This window comes from Sceloporus occidentalis, unplaced genomic scaffold, assembly GCF_023333645.1.
Source record: "Sceloporus occidentalis isolate IW3139 unplaced genomic scaffold, rSceOcc1.0.p SCAF_1, whole genome shotgun sequence".
NCBI classification, from domain to species: Eukaryota; Metazoa; Chordata; class Lepidosauria; order Squamata; family Phrynosomatidae; genus Sceloporus; species Sceloporus occidentalis.
This window is the reverse complement of record NW_028316981.1, coordinates 120,479,561-120,498,520: the sequence shown is the minus strand read 5'-3', so window position 1 is coordinate 120,498,520 and position 18,960 is coordinate 120,479,561. Positions and strand designations below refer to the sequence as shown.

The 18,960-nt window shown below is 43.1% G+C and overlaps 1 protein-coding gene across 1 annotated transcript in view; it reads right to left on the bottom strand.

Moving 5' to 3' along the window:
* Positions 1 to 18,960, bottom strand: part of LOC149322050 (dynein axonemal heavy chain 9-like) — a 261,190-nt gene that overhangs the window by 125,761 nt on the left and 116,469 nt on the right. Inside the window, exons 23-24 of the mRNA XM_089533794.1 lie at positions 10,640 to 10,759; positions 243 to 431 (exon numbers count right to left, since the gene is read on the bottom strand). Coding sequence (XP_089389920.1) covers positions 243 to 431; positions 10,640 to 10,759 — 309 coding nt within the window. The remainder of the gene's footprint in view (positions 1 to 242; positions 432 to 10,639; positions 10,760 to 18,960) is intronic.

The following is an 18,960-nucleotide window of genomic DNA, read 5'->3' as shown; positions in this document are numbered from 1 at the left end:
AAGCCAGAAATAAAATACAAAGAACCCCCAAAGTATCAAATCAAAGCAGGCTTAAAGAACTGAATAAATGTTTGTTTCCCAGACACCATCATGATCAATTACTGGTGAGGCACTTTGAAAGTTAACTCTATATCTTTTCCATCATAAGTACATACTGCCTGTAGCTTCAAATTCATAGCAGAATAGAAGCCCATAAAGTAAAAGTGGGATGCCTGGGAAAATTTAAGCTAACTTGTGCTTACTTTTAGCTCGTTCAAGTACGGTTTCCACACATTGTCCATCAAGTCCTGCCTGAATTTCTTGCTGAAGTAGCCCAGGTAGGAAACAAAGGCAGTTATCAGCAAAACATCTCCACAAAGTGCACTCTCTTGCAGCTTGAAGTCTTTCACTGATTCAGCCCATCTCACATTCTCAGAGGCTAAGCCCCCAACCTAAAATGATCAGTAGAAAATTAATATAGGCCACAATTCTATAAAAGTACTTTTCCACCATTGCTCTATGTTCGTATTACATACTCTCACAACTGTAATAATAAATAAATAAAATTTTTATTTATATACCGCCCTTCCAACAGATCAGGGCGGTTAACAGCACAGTTTAAAAACAATACAATAAAACAGCAATACAATAATACAACAGTAATACAAATCCAAAACAAACAGAAAAGCCCCGAGTTAGCCTATCCCCTTGCCAGTGAAGAGGAAGGAGGACCATTGGATTTTAATCGGGGAATGCAACACTAAAAAGGAAGGTCTTTAAGTCCTTCCTAAATTGGGCCAGGGAGGTGGCCGAGCGGAGCTCTATGGGCAGCGTATTCCAAAGGGTCGGGGCGGCGATGGAAAATGTCTTCCTAGTGGTGGAGACAAGCCTAGCCCCGGGGACCCTAAGTAACTGCTGCCCAGATGTTCTGAGGGTACGGGACGGAATGTATGGGGAGAGGCGGTCCTTCAGGTATCCTGGGCCCAAGCCATTTAGGGCTTTCTAGGTCATTACCAACACCTTATATTGTGCCCAGAAGCGAATCGGCAGCCAATGCAGATCTTTCAACACCGGTGTAATGTGGCTGGCCCTGGAAGTACCAGTGACCAGCCTGGCTGCCATGTTTTGTACCATTTGTAGCTTCCGGGTTTGGTATAAGGGTTGCCCCATGTAGAGTACGTTGCAGAAATCCAGTCTCGAGGTTACCAGAGCATGTACCACAGTTTCAAGGTCTCTCTGGGCCAGGTATGGACGCAGCTGGCGAATAAGCCGAAGCTGATGACAGGTGCTCTTGACCGTCGCATTCACCTGAGCAGTCAGGTGAAGGGACGAGTCAAGAAGCACCCCCAGACTGCGCACGGAGTCCTTCACAGGGAGCGTGACCCCGTTCAGGACAGGTGGAACCACCGCCATTCCTGGGCCAGGGGAACCTATCACAAGTACCTCCGTTTTCTCTGGATTCAGTTTGAGTCGGTTTTCCCTCATCCAGCCCATTACTGACTCCAGACAGGCCACGAGGGGAGAGACGCCATCCTCAGTCACTGCATCAGTCGGAGACATAGAGAAAATTATTTGGGTGTCATCAGCGTACTGATAACCCCGCGCCCCATGTCTCCGGATGATCTCTCCCAGCGGTTTCATGTAAAGGTTAAATAGCATGGGAGACAGAATGGCTCCTTGAGGGACCCCAGTATTAAGGGCCCTCTCATCGGAGCACACGTCTCCCAGCTGCACCATCTGGGACCTCCCAGAGAGGTAGGACCGGAACCACTGGAGCACCCGATTCCCACCTCTGCCAGGCGCCCCAGAAGGATACCATGGTCTATGGTATCGAAAGCCGCTGAGATGTCCAAGAGCACCAACAGGGACACGCTTCCCCTGTCGATGCCCAGACGGAGATCATCGACCAAGGCGACCATGGCCGTCTCAACCCCGTAACCCGCCCGAAAGCCAGTTTGAAATGGGTCCAGATAATCCGTTTCATCCAAGACCGCCTGAAGCTGGATTGCAACCGCCCTCTCGATCACCTTCCCCAAGAATGGCAGCAGTGAAACTGGCCGATAATTATTATGTACCAGGGGGTCGAGGGAGGGCTTTTTTAATAAAGGTTTTACGATGGCCAATTTAAGATCAGATGGAAATTGCCCTTCCCTCAAGGATGTATTGATAATCCGGCGTAACAGAGAAGTCACAGCCGGTCCCCCCTGGGCTGCTAGCCACGAGGGACAGGGATCGAGAGAACAGGTTGTCTTCCGAACACTTCCGAGGATCTTGTCCACATCATCGGTACTTACCAACTCAAACCGATCCAGTTTAACAAAGTCCACGGAGGCTCTGGATGCCTCTACCCTAGGTTCTGCCTGAATGTCGGCGTTAAGACTTTCGCTTATTCGAGAAGTTTTATCCGTGAAGAAGTTGTTAAATTGGTCACAGCAGGCCTTCGAAGGTTCAAGGATCTGGTTCGGGGCAGGAGGGAGCTGAGTTAGCTCCCTGACTACCCTGAACAACTCTGCTGGCCGCGACTCCGCGGACGCGACACGGGCACCATAGAACGAATTCTTAGCTGCTCGTATCGCCTCTCCATAGTCCACTAACAGTTGGTCTAGGAGAGTCTTGTCGACTAAGCGAAGGTGTTTCCGCCAACGGTACTCTAGCCGTCGCAGTTCCCGCTTCCTTGCCCGGAGATCTTCCGTATACCAGGGCTTACGTTTGGAAGCGGGTCTGAGAGGGCGCTTGGGAGCGATACTGTGTATAGCCCTCGAGAGACCGGTATTCCAGATACCAGTCAGGGCATCAACAGAGTCGCCGTCACTTCCAACCATGTGTCCCTCTAGGGCTTCCTGGAACCTTTTGGGTTCCATCAGCCTTCGAGGGTGGACCATCCTAATAGGTCCACCACCCCCGGGAGGGATCTGGGTAGAGACCTTGATTTTTGCCTCAACCAGGAAGTGATCCGTCCATGGCAGGGGGGAAATATTAGTTATTTCCGCCCACGGATTTTCCGCATCCGAACAGAAGACCAGATCAAGAGTATTACCCGCACAATGCGTAGGACCCAAAATCAGCTGGGACAGGCCCATGGCCGCCATGGTATCCATGAATTCGCGAGCTGCACCGGGTGGAACATAGCTGGCCGTGAGGGAGATGTTGAAGTCGCCCAGGACAAGTAGCCTGGGCGTCTCCAGCATCAGTTCAGCGACCGGCTGTGTCAGCTCGTTAAGGGAGTCCGTTAGTGCACGGGGTGGCCGATACACCAACAGAATCCCTAGACTGTCCTTCGCTTTTAGGGTCAGGTAGATACACTCGATATAGGACGTCTGACGGATGTGGTTCCTGGTGAGGGACACGGTGTTCCTATGTATCAAGGCCACACACACCCCCGCCCACCTAACCTGGGCTGGTCCTTCACCGAGAACCCAGCAGGCAGGGCCTGAGCCCACACAGCATCCCCTTCAGGCCCAAGCCAGGTCTCGGTAATGCAAGCCAGATCGCAACTTTGGTCCTCCAACAGATCGTGGAGGATATGGGACTTGTTGTTGATCGATCTGGCGTTGCACAGGAGCAGCGACAGGGTTTGTGGCACGGTTGGAGTGACCCTCAGGTCCTTTAGGTTGGGAGAGGGACCGGAAGGAGAGATAGATATGACGCATCGATCTCGCCTTCCCCTGGAACGCAAGTCCCTTCTCCCACCGCCATACCTCCCCCTGCCCCACACAACCTCAATGGGAGCTCCGCTCGTAGCGATATTATCCCCTTCCTCCCCAGCCCATGCATCCCCCACATCCATAACCTCCCCCCACCCTTCTCCAGCAATTCAGAGAGCAGAGGTTAGCCACCTCAGGCATCCTCTGCTCTAAGGCTAATCCACAGCCTCCTTAAGCCCAATAAGAGCTGCGCAACGGTGCAGCTGCGCGATGGTAGCGCTGCGGAGTCCCGCAGCGGTGCCCTTCCAGTCCGTAGGCGGCACTCCCGGGGCGGTGCGCAGATGCGCACCTCCGACACCCCGGGAGGAGGCCGCCCGGCAGAAGCGCGGCTCTGGCAGCGGTGTCCGGCGAGGAGGCAGAGGGGGCGTGGCAGGAAGGTCTGGACGCCTGGCTTTATGCTCACCGCTCTCACCTGGTGAGCCTCCTCCTTGCCTTCCCCCCAGATGTCCCTTAAGGAGCCCCTCTCCCGGCTGCCGCAAAACGCCAAGGCCAGCCAAAAACAGAGTCCCGCAGCGGTGCCCTTCCAGTCCATGGGCGGCACTCCCGGGGCGGTGCATAGATGCGCACCTCCGACACCCCGGGAGGAGGCCGCCCAGCAGAAGCATGGCTCTGGCAGCGGTGTCCGGCAAGGAGGCAGAGGGGGCGTGTATACTCAGAAGAAATTTGCTGTATATTTAATTGGGCTAAATCCAGGTAAGTAAGTATATGTATAGAATTGCAGCCCAAATTCCATGACAAGAATTCCGTTGTAGGACTTACGACAAAACAAAAAGTGTGCAACAGAAGCTCTGAGAAATACATTCTGGTTTCAGCAATTTTGTACTCCTGGGGAAGGTACATTCTTGTCTACTGAAGCCATTTCTCCTCAGAGGCTGTGGGAATAGCTCCCACCTGCCCTGACAACTCCTCTGTACCATAACACAGTTGTTAGAGGAGTGATGCACTAACAGAGTGTACACTATATCCATCTTTGTATCTTTCCTTTCCAGACAGTATTCTGTCTAAATTTCATTTCTTTAAAAAACTATTGTCAGCAAGGAATTTCTAGAAACTTACAATGTCTTGCCTGTTTGTTTCAAGTCTTAATCTGAGAGAAGTAACATGTTTGTACATTTTGTACAGTTATCCAGCTATTTTCACTTTTTACTATAATGAAATCTAGTGTACATCTGGATTAATATAATGTATAAATAAAATATGTCAGCTCATTCTCTTTCAAATATTTTTAAAGGGAAAAAATCTTCTCTCTCACTGTGAGAGGCATTCTGGTTCAAGTAGCTCTATCCTGTGGAATCATGGGATTTGTAGTATGGAGTGGTAATTTTATACTGTCCTTCAAGAAAATGCACCAGAGCCTTCACGCATCAAGCTCTAAGGACCTCTACCAAATTATAAACCCCAGAATTCAATGGAATGGAGTCTTGACTGTTAAATTGGGCTCAAAGTGCTATAATTGTGCAGTATGAATACCCCCTGCATTACTTTCATTGGAACTGTCAAGTTTAGTAAATCATTCAGACACCTCCCCCCCCAAAAAAACCCTCCAGTTATACCATCACTTGTATTAAATTAATGCATACGGTAATACAACATAAATTCTTGTCCCTGACAAGATGCATCTGAAAATGTAACCCAGAAGCTTTTTAACATGACCAGTCCCTTACTACAAAACATTACATCCAATCATAGTAGTACCTATTTGTTATTTGAACATATGAAGGTTAATGTTGTATGTATGTTCTGTAATTGTTCAGGATTGTGCTTTTAAAGTGGATCTCATTTATGCTGTTTGTGGGTTTTGTTTTTTGTTTTTGCTGAATTTTTAAATGATTTTTTCAGTATTATTTGTTATTATTATTATTATTATTCCTTCATCCTAGTCTGTTTTTGACTAAGCAGAAGCAGCTGTCATATTAAAAGACTGATATTCCCCAATGGTGGGGAATTTGTTTCCCTCCTGATGTTGGCCTGTAACTGTCACCATCCTTCAGTATTAGCAAATCTGACTGGTCCTGATGGAAGCTGAGCAACATTTGGAGGCTCATAGGCCCAATCTAGATGGACCTAAAGTGCACCCTCGTCACGTGCTAGGGGTTGGCTGAGGGCGCACCGCCCATATGTGCCTCACTCCTAGCACGTGATGAGGGCATCAAAATGGCAGCACCCTGTACACATGGGCACCGCCATTTTGACATGATGGACGCCTAGCATCTGTACATCCCAGCGTCATTGTGACACTGCGAGTGTGCCATTGGCGCACTGCGGCGTCACAATGGCACCGCAGCAGAACCTGCTTTTTGCGGGTTCTTTTTGCTGCATGAGGGAGCCACGCAGTTTGTCCCCTATGGCTCCCTCGCACAGCAAAACAAGGCGCGGATAGACCACCCTTTTTCGGTGGCCTGTATCCTGCCATAGGCTCCCTGTGCCTGAATTAAAGCTTCTGAACAAAAACTGAGCAAAAGAGCAATCCTGAAACAAATGAACAAAACAGATGTCTTTGGGGAAAACAGAACAGAATGCAAGATCAGCCTTATAAGACAATGAATACAAAATAGTATGTCAACCGGGCTAGAACTGTCGTGACTCATGTGTTTGGCAATTAAAAGTGCCATCAGACTATCATAGTTAGCATTACAGTGTTCTTAAATTACTACTCTATTGCCAGGTATTGGTTTTTTGTTTTGTGTTTTGGACAAAACAATGAGAATTGAAACAGGTATCATACCTTTTACTACCCAAACAAAACAAACCCACATGCTTATTAGTCATCCTGAGGCTTTTTAAAAAAAGTCATCAGAAGACTGATACAACATGTAAGGGAGCGTATGTACCTAACCAGGCCATCTGATATGTGTAAAATTGCAGCACTCAGAAAATTTGTTTTTCAGACTACAATTCCTAGAAGTCCCCAGCCAGCATGACTAGTATCCACGTTGGCAGAAGAATTCTGGGGGTTGCAGTCAAGAAAAGTACTTTTCAGACTTCTTTCAAATCAATTCATTGTCCATAGAGAAAATAAGTTCTTTTCCATTATCCCCATTCCTCTTTCAAGATTGGGTGCTTTCAAAGACAACACATGCTCCAAAACCGAGCACATGGACAATTAAGTCCTAATCATTAAGCCCTGCAAAAGTAAAGGGTTACTTCTGGAGTATTTAGATGTATGACCTGATTTGAGAATAGTAGAGAAGGTGAGCTGTATCAGTCAAATTGCATGAGGTTCTTTAGACCACAAAAAGAATCTATGGTATCATGCAGCAAGAATGTTTTTCATTTTTAATCCAGTTTTTCATCTGCTTCCAGAAACAAAAACTACACTAGTTCTTGGTTCCCGCCAATATTTTTCTTCTGCCAAACATTCAAAACGAAAACTGGGATTTCTACTCTCCCTGTACACATGAGAAGTCACTGTAAGAAGTTTCTGGTTTTAAAGTCCCACATATGGGCTACAAAACTGAATCTTTCATTTTTCTAACTTCCATCTTAATTAAGAGATCACTGTCCATACTAATTAGTTGTTATTGCTGTTTTCCTGCTTTCACTTTTTAATTGGTTCCTGTATGAGTGACTTCTTCAGGAAGAGCCTTAAAGCTAAACTCTCATTCCTCTGTAAATAAATCCAAATAGGGTTTGGAAATTACTAGCTCCACTTGCTGGTGAAAATAAAGAATGGTCCAAGACTTGAGGGTACAGTAGAAAGGGCATCTCCTATGTGCTGCTTTCATTAATTGTTCTAGAATGCAGTGTTCACTGTGTGGCCTTTTGGGCTCAATTTTTTAATTAAGCACAACTTTGAATACAAGCATTCAGTTTAAATTAGCCATTGACATAATAATGGAAAAAGGGGAGCTATAAGCAGAGCACCAAGGAATTCTAAAAGAAAATTAGCATGTGCTTTATAGACTATAGCAAAGCCTTTGACTGCATAGATCATGAAAAGATATGGAACATCCTTAAAGACATTGGAGTGCCAATACATCTTATATTCCTGATGAGGAATTTGTACTAAGGACAAGTGGCTACTGTCAGAACAGAACATGAAAAAACAGAATCGTTCCTAACTGGCAAAGGGGACAGACAAGGATGCATCTTTTCACCCTATCTTTTCAGCTTGTATGCAGAACATATTATACAAGAAACAGGTTTGGACACAGTAGAAGGAGGAGTGGAAATAGGAGGAAGGAACATCAACAATCTAAGATTGATGCCATACTATTAGCAGAAAACATTGGAGACCTAGAGCAACTACTAAGAAAGGCCAAAGAAGAAAGTGCAAAGGCAGGCTTACTATTGAACATAAAGAAAACAAAAATAATGCCCATGGAGAATCTTCACAAGCTCAATCTAGACAATGAGAAAATAGAAATAATAAAAGAGTTCCTATACTTGGGATCAAACATAGGTCAGTATAGAGACTACAGTCAAGAAATCAGAAGAAGACTAATAATGGGAAGGGCAGCTATGAAAGAACTTGAAAAGGTCCTAAAGAGCAAAGATACACAAGTAAGCATGAAAGTCAGAATTGGTCAAGCAATTATATTCCCCGTTACCATGTATGGATGTGAAAGCTGGACAAGTAAGAAAATGGACAAAAAATAAATAAATTCATCTGAGATATGATGCTGGAGAAGAGTGCTGAGGATGCCATGGATAGCAAAAAGAACAAATAGGTGGGTCCTAGAGCAGATCAAGCCTGAAATTCCCCTGGAGGCAAAGATGACTAAACTGAGGCTGCCATACTTTGGAGACATCATGAGAAAGCACAACTTATTAGAAAAGACAATAATGCTGAGAAAAGTGGAAGGAATTAGAAAGAGAGGAAGACCACATGTTAGATGGGTGAACTCAATTAAGGAGGTATGAATCTGCAGAAACTGGGAAGAGTAGTGGAGGGTAGGGGATCTTGGAGATGTCTCATCCACAGGGTAGCCATGAGTCAAGATTCACTTGAGGGTGGATAACCAATAATTACAGATACATTCCAGTGTATTAATAAATAATATTTCATTTCCCTTCACATTTTGTGCAAGTGTTATAGGTAAGTAATAAAAGGAAGAAAGTAGTTTGAAGGATGCCTTTTGAACATATAAAGCACATGGAATTCCAAAAGACACCTAAGACTGCATTTACACTGCAGAATTAATGCAGTTTAGTTTGACACCACTAACTGTCATGGCTGAGTGCTATGAAATTCTGAGACTGGTAGTTCTGTAAGATATTTAGGAGATATTTAGAAGATACAGTATTTAGGATCACTAGTGTGGCATACTGGTTTGAGCAATGGATTGTGAATCTAGAGACTAGGGCTCCATTCCCATCTCTGCCATGAAACCAAATGGGTGACCTTGAACAAGACACATGTTCTCAGCCTCAGAGGAAGGCAATGGCAAACCTCCTCTGAACAAATCTTGCCAAGAAAACCCTATGATAATTTTGCCTTAGGGCTGCCATAGGTCAGAAATGACTTGAAGGCACACAACAACAACAAGAAGACATTTAGCCTCCACTATCAGAGCTCTGGTGCCACAACAAACTATAAATCCCATGAATCCACAGGATGGAGCCATGATCGTTAAAGCAGTGTCATACTGCATTAATTCTGAAGCAGAATCAACAGCAGCAGCCTTAGTCTTTCCATTTTGCAATACACAAGTTTGGTTATATTAAAAAGCAGTTGTATTGCTTACTTGCTAATTAGCTTACTTGCTGTTCACCGCTATGATCTTTGGAATAGCGGTATATAAATAAAACAAATTATTATTATTATTATTATTATTATTATTATTCAGACCCATAGAGAGACTGCAGTATTTTTATCCATTAGTACTTATAAGATGTCATTTTTTAGGTTAATTGTACTGTGGTTAGGGGATGCTGCATAGTCAATGGTTTGAGGGCAGCAGTCTTGTTTCTATAGGAAAGATGTTAGAACAGTATGACATGAACCCACCAAGTAGTCCAAATCTCTTTTTCCTTCTTGTTAAGCAGTTGCAGCAACTCTTTCACACAATGCAATACTACAGAGCTACATACCTGAATAGAGACGTATTGCAAAGTTAAAGGGCAACCGCGCTCATTAAAATACCATATGTTAATTAACAGCACAAATTATTGGTTTCTTTCCCTAGCAGCTGGAGTCAGTGAATGGCTGCTATGATGACAGTCACATATCATTCAGAAAACCAGATGATATAGTCATATGTTGCTACGAGTGATTAAATATGGGAATGGCATAAGATAAAGACTGTTGCCTTTTGGTTTCAAAGCTATGTACGCAATGGTAAAGCTGTGTATCTGTGGTTATTTGCATATCAGGGTAGTTTACTTGTCCACTCAGAAATATGTTTCAACAACTGAAAATTGTCACACCTACACATAGTACGGTTGACCCTTTGTATATGCAGGAGATTCGTCCCAGAAACCCCTCTACGTATGGGAAAAATGTGGGACCTCAAGTCTCGTTGTTTGATACGGCCACGGGCGCATGGGCGCGCAGACCATTTTAATGCCCAGGGTTTGCTATCCATGGATGGCAAGCCCATGTATGGGGCAGGCTCTCTGTACGTTGTATTAATCTACTCCCAGTAAGGCTTACTAGTTTAATTACTATAATTTTCTTCTCTTTTATTTACATGCCATCTTCTTTGAAGAGGTCAGGAATCTTCCCTGTCCTTTAATGTTAACTATCTGATTTACTTCCCAGAAAGGCAAGGGAAGACAAAGACCAAGAAAGAACAAAGGGACAGTCTAATATTCTCTCTGTGTGTGTGTGTGACCTGACTAATTCATTCCCTACTGGAGGTCTAGTTAGAATGATTTCAGGATTAATGTATAAACAAATATTACAGAATTAGAAGCAACAGTTCTCCATAAAGCACTAAAAAAAAAAGAATGTATAACTGCACACAAAATTTGGCCTTCACACATCACTCCAGGCCTCATCCAGAAATTCTTACCAGGCGATTTGCAAGGGAGATAGTATTTGCAGTGGCTTCAGCTTCTTTCTGACATTTTAGCTTCTCTGCTGTGGCCTTCTCAAACTTGGCAGTTAGCCTTGCCAGGTTCTCATTGAGGTGCTGTAGTGTGAAAGGGAGAAAAATAGAAGAGAAAGGAAAAATCTTGAAGCAATCCAGTTTGGAATTTATGCATTAATACATAACAACCAGAGGTGGGATGCTCCTCTTTCCTTCAAGAACCCACACATAACATAAGAGATTTATGTCATTACCATTAGGAACAGAAATCAGACTAACCTTGGAAAAGTGTGATTCCATTGAATCCCTTTTCACTATCACTATGGTGTCACCTCCATGACAGTCAAAATCAACACGGTGAACTCTATTAACTGCATCTGACATTATGAACAGTAAGACTGATTAAACTGTTTTAGTAAACCATCTAGACTTGACCTGGAAATTTCTCAAGGAATTTTCCATCTCTCTAATTGTTGCTGTGAGCAACTTTGTGCACTACTCGTCTTCTTTTCTTTTCACTTTTAATTTCCCAGCTTTGAATTTGACACAGTTAAATTTTGTTATTAGTACTGATTAGAGTAGACCCACTGACTCAATGGGATATACCTATATGTTGACTCACCATTCAACAATTGATTGAATGGGACAAACCAACAGGATAGCAGCCAAGATGTTTTGGCCTAACAAATATATTTTATTTCTTATATTTTTATTTGTACGCATTTGTATTTCTGTAAAAAGCACTCAACACAGGAGGCTGGCATCAGAGCAGAATATGGAGAAACAGAATGGTTCCGAATCACAAAAGGGTTCAGGCATGGCTGCATAATATCACCCTATTTATTCAACCTGTATGGAAGAAATAGTGTACACAGAGCATGCTTGGACTCAGAGACAAGAGTAGTGAAGTTAGGAGGAATGAACATTAACAACCTAAGATATGCAGATGATACAATATTACAAACAGAAACAAAAAAAGGACCTGGGTCAGTTACTCAAGAAGGTCAAGGAGGAAAGTGCCAAGGCTGGATTAACTCTGAACATTTAAAACATTTTTTTAAATGACTATGGAAGATCTACAAGAATTTATCCTAGACACTGAGAAAACTGAAATGGTCAGAGTTCCCATACCTTGGTTCAAATATTTATCAAAATGGAGACTACAAGCAAGAAAGTCAGAAGAAGGGGCTGTTTGCACAGACCAAAAGGCCTGTATTCTCTGCAGCCTTGCATCCCTGTCACCATGTCTGATGCAGAAATGGGGTGCCTGGCCATATGGGCAGTAGCATCACATGGGGGTGCAGGCCACACCAGGTGACAACCCAGAAAGGGGGGGGGGTGACACCAGGCTGGCTCTTTGGCCCCACACAAAGCCTTTTCAGGCCACCCAGATCCCACATGGTGCCTTTTTGAGCCACCTAGATCCCACACAGAGGCACCCCAGATGCTGTGACTGCTCCCTGGGGCCACACAGTGTATTTATGATTGTGCGCGCACATACACCTCCATGCATGGTGGAAATCCAACCCCCATAAGTCCTGCCCTCCCCATGAGTGACTGCACAGGGTGACACCAATCCTAAAGACGCCACTGCATGTGGGTACAGCCAAGTGCCCCATTTCTATGTCAGGTGCAGGGACAGGGGTTTCCCAATAGAAGTGATGGTGCTGAAATGTACAGAGCATGCACTGGTAGTGGGTCATTGGGCTGGCCCGGGGAGCAACCCAAATGAGCACCTGGGTCAAAATAGCACAGGCTCAGCCCATGCTTTCCTGGCCCGTCTGCTCAGGGCTGAAGAGTAGGATTGGGAAGGGCTGCTATGAAGGAACTGGATAGGAGCCTAAGGTGTAAAGATGCAACTCTGAGCACTAAACTGAGGATTGTCCAAGCCATTGTATTCCTCATAACCATGTACAAAAGTGAGATCTGGACAATAAAAAAAAGCCAATAGGAAGAAAATCAACTCATTTGAGATGTTGTGCTGGAGAAAAGTACTGTACTGAGAGTAACATAGGTGATCAAAATGACAAACATATGGCTTTTAGAACAGATTGAGCCTGACCTCACTCTGGAAGCCAAGATGATTAAATTAAGGCTGTTGCACTTTGGTCACATCATGAGGAAAATTGAATCATTAGAAAAGACAATGATGCTAGGAAAGCTGGAAGGCAGTAGAAAGAGAAGAAGAATTCAAAGAGACCACAGAACTTCTGCTGAGCCTGCAGGACATGATCAGAGAGGTGGAGTACAGGGAATAATGGAGATTTCTCATCCACAGGATTGCCATGAGTCGAAGTCCACTTGAGAGTAGTTAACAACAACAAAAACCCACCAAAGCAATCAAAAACATCAAGAGAGGGAGAAAGCATGAGAATATTTTTCTGTTTCACAATTAAGGCAGGAAGCAAATGCACAGCAAAGCAGAGCAGAGGGTAAACTGTGGCACCACAACTGGTAGAGAAAGAGGAAGCTAATTAAATAATAAATACATTCACAAACACATACACACAGAGAGAGAGAGAGAGAGAGAGAGAGAGAGAGAGAGAGAGAGAGAGAGAGAGAGAGTCTTTGGAAGTTGCAGAAATAAATCAATAAATCTGGCAAATTGCAGCAAGCTGCCACTCTCCTAGCTGAGCTGGTAATTTGCACTTAGCTGTTTCTTCTATCCTGGAGTTAAGCCCATCAAAACTGGAGAATTTGCAACCCTTGTCTCTAACCTGGAGATAGCTCATGAAAACTGGAGACTCAGGGACAAGCCCTGAGATCTGGCAACTCTAGCTCCTTTCCCTGCTGTCCCATTTAATACTAACAATTTTTCAAAACCACCCAGCCACCTACTTTCAACCCCCCAATACTGGGGGATCTTGTGTTATAAAGGTGCCCCACTGCCTGCCACAGTTTCCCACCCCTGCATTAGTGAAAGCATGTGCAGCCCCAATCTGGACTGGAACCAGTGAACAGGTTGTGTTGTTGTTAACAGCCCCTAAGTTGATCCCGACTCATGGTGACCCCGTGGTTGAAACACCTCCAAGACCCTCTGTCCTCCTGAGTCTAGCCATCTAGCATGCTGTCTTCCTCTCTGCTACCTCTACCTTTCCTAGCATCATTGTCTTTTCTAATGATTCATGCCTTCTCATGATATGGCCAATGTATGACAGCCTCTAAGCCTCAAAGTCATGGGTTTCCACATGCCAGCCTCTAGCCCCCCCTTCGCTTCCAGCCCAATGCTGCCTCTGAAGCCCTTGCCTCCCCCCATGCCATCCTCTTCCTGTCACAATAATAATAATAATTATAATTATTATTATTATTATTATTATTATTATTATTATTCCTCACCCCAGAATGCCATCTCTGCATCCTCTTGCTTTGCTTTCCCTCCGATTGCCACCCCAAGATGCAATCTATCCTTCCCTCCTCTTTGGATCTCCTTGCTCTACCTCCGCTTTCAACCCCAAAATGCCATCTATCCTCATCTAAGAATGCCATCTCTGCATCCTCTTGCTTTGCCACCCCAGAATGCCTCACATACACGTATGTAGCAAAAGCATTCTGTATCAATTTGCCAAATTGAAAGAGAAACATTTGTAACATTCGCATTGTAGCATTTGCATATTACACACACACAAAAAAAATTTAACAGCCTCTTGCAAAGTGAGGTGCCGTGAAAGCAAATGAAAGGGAAATGTAGCACAAGCAGACACAGTCTATCAAAATGTATCACTAGGACTATTTGCATAGTCTGTCAAAAATAAAAAATTACAAAAAAGGGAGAGGGGGGGGAAGCTGCCTACGAGAGGGGAGGCATGTTCCGCTCTCTGCCCTCCCTCTGACCTAATCCCTCCCCTGAACTTGACCCTTCATTCTCCTCCTCCTCCTCCTCCTCCACCCCGATTCTGCCCTTCATGGCACCCTTCCTCCTGCTCCTCCTCCTTCACCCCAATGAAGGGGAGGCATGTTCCACCCTCTGCCCTCCCCCTCACCTAATCCCTCTCCTGAACTTGACCCAAACATGACCAGGGCCAAGTTCATATTTGCCAATTTTTTTTTTCAAAAGATACAAGTAAAACTCCGCTTTCAAAAGACACGTGCCAAGGGGCATTTGCCCCGAACGGGTGTGCAAACCTCGAATTCGTGTGTAAAAGAATCGGGGCCAATATGAACTTCCCACTTTTAATCCGGTTCCTGAACTGGGGTAAAAGGTAGTCTGAATGGCCCCCTAGTCTTCTTCTGATTTCTTGACTGTGGTCTCCATTTTGATTAATTTTGACCCAAGGTACAGGATCCTCTAACTCAGTCGTTCTCAACCTTTGGTCCTCCAGGTGTTTTGGACTTTGTCTTCCAGAATCCCTACTCATTAGCTGTGCTGTTTTGGGTTTCTGGGTGTTTAAGTCCAAAACATCTGGGGGCACAAAGGTTGAGAACCACTGCTCTAACTATTTTGATTTCTTTGTTATCTAGGTTGAAGTTATGTCGATCCTCTGTGGTCATTATTTTAGGTTTAAACTGATGTCACTCATTTAATCCCCTACAGGGAATAAAAAGAAAGGGGGGGGGACTCAAATGGTGTCAATCCCTTGTTTTTAAGCTACATGGGAAGAAGTAGTTAAAAAGAACGTGTGGGGAAGGTCCATGGTGGCCCAGTTTTGGTCAGAATACATATTTGCATTAGAAGAAAGAATGTGAAGCAACATTCTCCATGTGTACAAATGAGCATGTTCTTGGAGCTATAGACTCAAAGATGAGTAAGGCCTTCTGTAGCCTCCTGTATGGCTATATAGGGGAGGGAACTGTGGCAGGCTCCCCTTGACAGGCAAGGGTGAGGAAAGCTGTACCTGCGAAGCTGTTTCTTCCCATCAACTGTTAAAAGGCATAAAAGCTCCACGTCCCTTACAAAAGCAGGGAATGGAAATGGAAGCTGGCTCTGTTACATTAAGGCATCTTGCCCTTGAGGTAATTGCCTCTAGACTTAAATTGTTATTCATCAATATTTTTTACCAACCCAAATATGGAGGGCTGATTGTATGATGGCTATGGAAAGGGGTTATTTAGAAGGGTACTATTTCAAGACCTATGCAAAAATCCCCCTTTTATTTTGGTTAATTGATCTAAGCAATAGATTTAATGATGGCCTTCTAATCACTGTATCAGTATCTGATCATTTTTCTTATTCACTGTAAAACAAAAACAGATTGTTCCCAAAGTTATTGGAATATTTTACCTCTATGACAAAAGAAGTGAAGTTAACAATTGATTTTTATCTGCATCCAGCACAAACAGCTTAAAGCTAAGTGCCTCTAAATCATTTTAACACTGCTTGAACAATGCACTAGAAATAAACCTGAATATGAAAACAGGATTATATTTTTAGTGGCATCTGGAGTTACTTGATCAAATATCTGCACAGAATACAAAATACAGCCTGATTAAACACTGCTTGTCATTAATCCTAGAACTATAGCACCTAAAATGATTTCTCTGCATTAAATTTTCTAAAAGGATGTGTGTGCATATGTGTGAATGCATGCAAGCATAGAATTTTCTGTGTGTTTATTATAAACTTGATGATTTATTTTGTGCTTTACCACAATTATTATTTATTGATTTGTATAGTAATGTGTAAGTATGGTATTCAAGTTTTAAATTTATGGTTATTATAAATATGGGGAAACCACCATTTCTGGTATCGCCAGAGGATGGAAACACATGGCAGAAATAATCCAGTTTGAGACTGCTTTAACTGCTGTGGCTCAGTGCTAGGGAATAATTGTAGTTTACTGTGGCACCAGACCTCTCTGGCAGAGATGGCTAAATGTCTCACAAAATACAGCTCCCAGAAATTACCTAGTACTGAGCCAGGACAGTTAAAGTGGTCTCAAACTGGATTATTTCTGCAGTTTTATGGCCCAGAGTTAACTTTCTTCCTAGCATTCATCACCACACAAGCAAACTTCCACTCATGACATTTCTCTCCTCTATTCCCTTCATGCCTCCAAAATTGACACCAGAGAGACACCCAAACCTTTTGAACATGCCATGATGTTATAGGCATTAATGCTATATATTTATTTATACAGTGAAATGGGTGCATGTGTATGTGCAGTGACATAGCCAGGGGGGTCCGAGGAGTCCGGACACCCTTCCATTAATTAATGTTAAAAATAATATCAACCAAACCTACTGTATATACTCATGTATAAGTCTAGAAATTTTGGTCAAAAAATTAACCCCAAAAACCTAGGTCGACTTATCCATGGGTCAATGTAAATACTATACTTTAACTCTTATTAAGAATGGAACCATCTTGTTAAGAAAGGCAAGAGGGCAATCTGTCCTGGAAGCACTGACCTCCCTGTACTCTCTCTTCTATCCAGCCTTGTAAGCCAAAACAGTTATGCCTGCCATAATTTTGTAGGTTCTTTGTCATTTTTTACTTTGCTTCATCATTTAGATTCTTTTTTGTGTGCCTCTAACTTTTACCCTCAACTTATCTAAGGGTCATATCAAAATCCATAATTTTGACCTTAAAACTTGCCCTCGACTTATACATGAGGTTGACTGATAGTCGAGTATATACAGTAATCTAATTACAAAATATGTTTTCCCCAATGGTGGCACTTAGTCTGGACCCCTCCCCTCCCAAAATCCTGGCTACGTCCCTGGTGTGTGTGTGTTTAAGTTACAGGACCACTCTCTAGAAAACAGATAATAAAGCTATATACAAATGGTTAATGAATTTTCCTCCTCTGAACACAAGCTTTGGTTATGAGCACAGTATAAAACCATAGTAAAACAGAGAAAATCATTAAAGGGATAAATCAATTGGCTTTGAAGTGTGCTCAGTTGATTGTTGCCCATACTACAAGTGGTTGCACTTCCTTAATGGCCAATACATTTGAAGATTTTTCAAACAAGAACCTGATGTTTAAATAAGGTGAAAGAAATGATTTCATGTGCTGTCCATTGTTGCTATATTTCTTATTTTATGTTAGATTTTTAATCACCAAAAAAGCTTTAGGTTAGTGCCTGTAATGTGATCTGCCAAGAAAATATGCTGTGGTACAGATCTGTAAGTTTTCCTAATGAAAGGGCAAAGTTTAAAGTGGCAGTTTCCAGCACTTACTAACTCCATGGTGCATTATGGGGTGATACATTAGAGAAGCAGAAATAATTCTAATAAAATCTTGTATTCAGTGCTCTATGAAACCGATTTAATATAGGATGGCGAAGAACTTTAAATCTACACATGTTAATATAAATATAGTAATATGGACAATAACAATTAACCATAAATAGTCACTGATTGACAATTGTCAATCATTGTCATTGCCTTCTTTTTCTTCTTCTAGTAAACTATTGTGTACACTAACAAGTCCATTTTTGCCTAAAGGGGTAAAGTCGAAGAGAAATACTTTTAACCAACAAGATGGTCATATAATCTCTTAGTGAAGTGATATTCAGAACTCGGAAAACCTAATTTGTTTATTCTGCACCCCTCAAAATTCCCCAACCAGTTCAAAAACTCTTAACAAAAGTGATATGCAGAGCTTGGAAAAGTAATTTTTTATACTGCACCCCTCGAAACTTCACTGCAAACCCAAAAAGTCATTCTTCCAAGCTCAGAATATAGTACACAAAGCATCAGTTGTGGTCCTACGAAGCCCTAGTTTCTGCTTGAGCAAAGAATGTATGCATGTGCCCATTTCCGCCATTTCTCGTTTTTTAACTACAGCCCTCCAGGCCACCCTAAACACTGTTCTGAATGCTCACAACCCTCAGAGTGGCTAGCTTCTCGGGATCACCAGAGGTTCTGACAGGAAAACCTCATTCTGTAAGTAGAACTACACTCAGAGTAAATAAAACCAAGGCTGCAATACTAAACAAGGAAGAAATCCTAGCTACCAATATGCTTCCAGGTTTGAATTCAAGGTAGTGGCAATGATATTCAAAGCCTTAAACAGCTTGGGACCCTGACACGTGCATCAATATTTCTCCCTGTATCTGCCTGCCTGATCTGCCTGGCTCCCCTTCCACCAGTGGAAATAATACAGCATGGGAGAAGAAAACCTTCTCTGCTGTGGCACTCCATTTGTAGAACAGCCTTGCCTTAGGGGCCGACTGTAACCAACACTGGCTTTATTGCAGAACCAAGTTAAAACAGGGATTTTTATTAGTCTTTGATTTCGTCTAAAATATATACATTAAAATTTTTAAACAGTTTTGACTTTTTACATTGTTTTAACATGTCAGATTCTTTAGAAAACTTCCCAAATTAGTGTATCAAATATTCATGAACAGCATGCTGC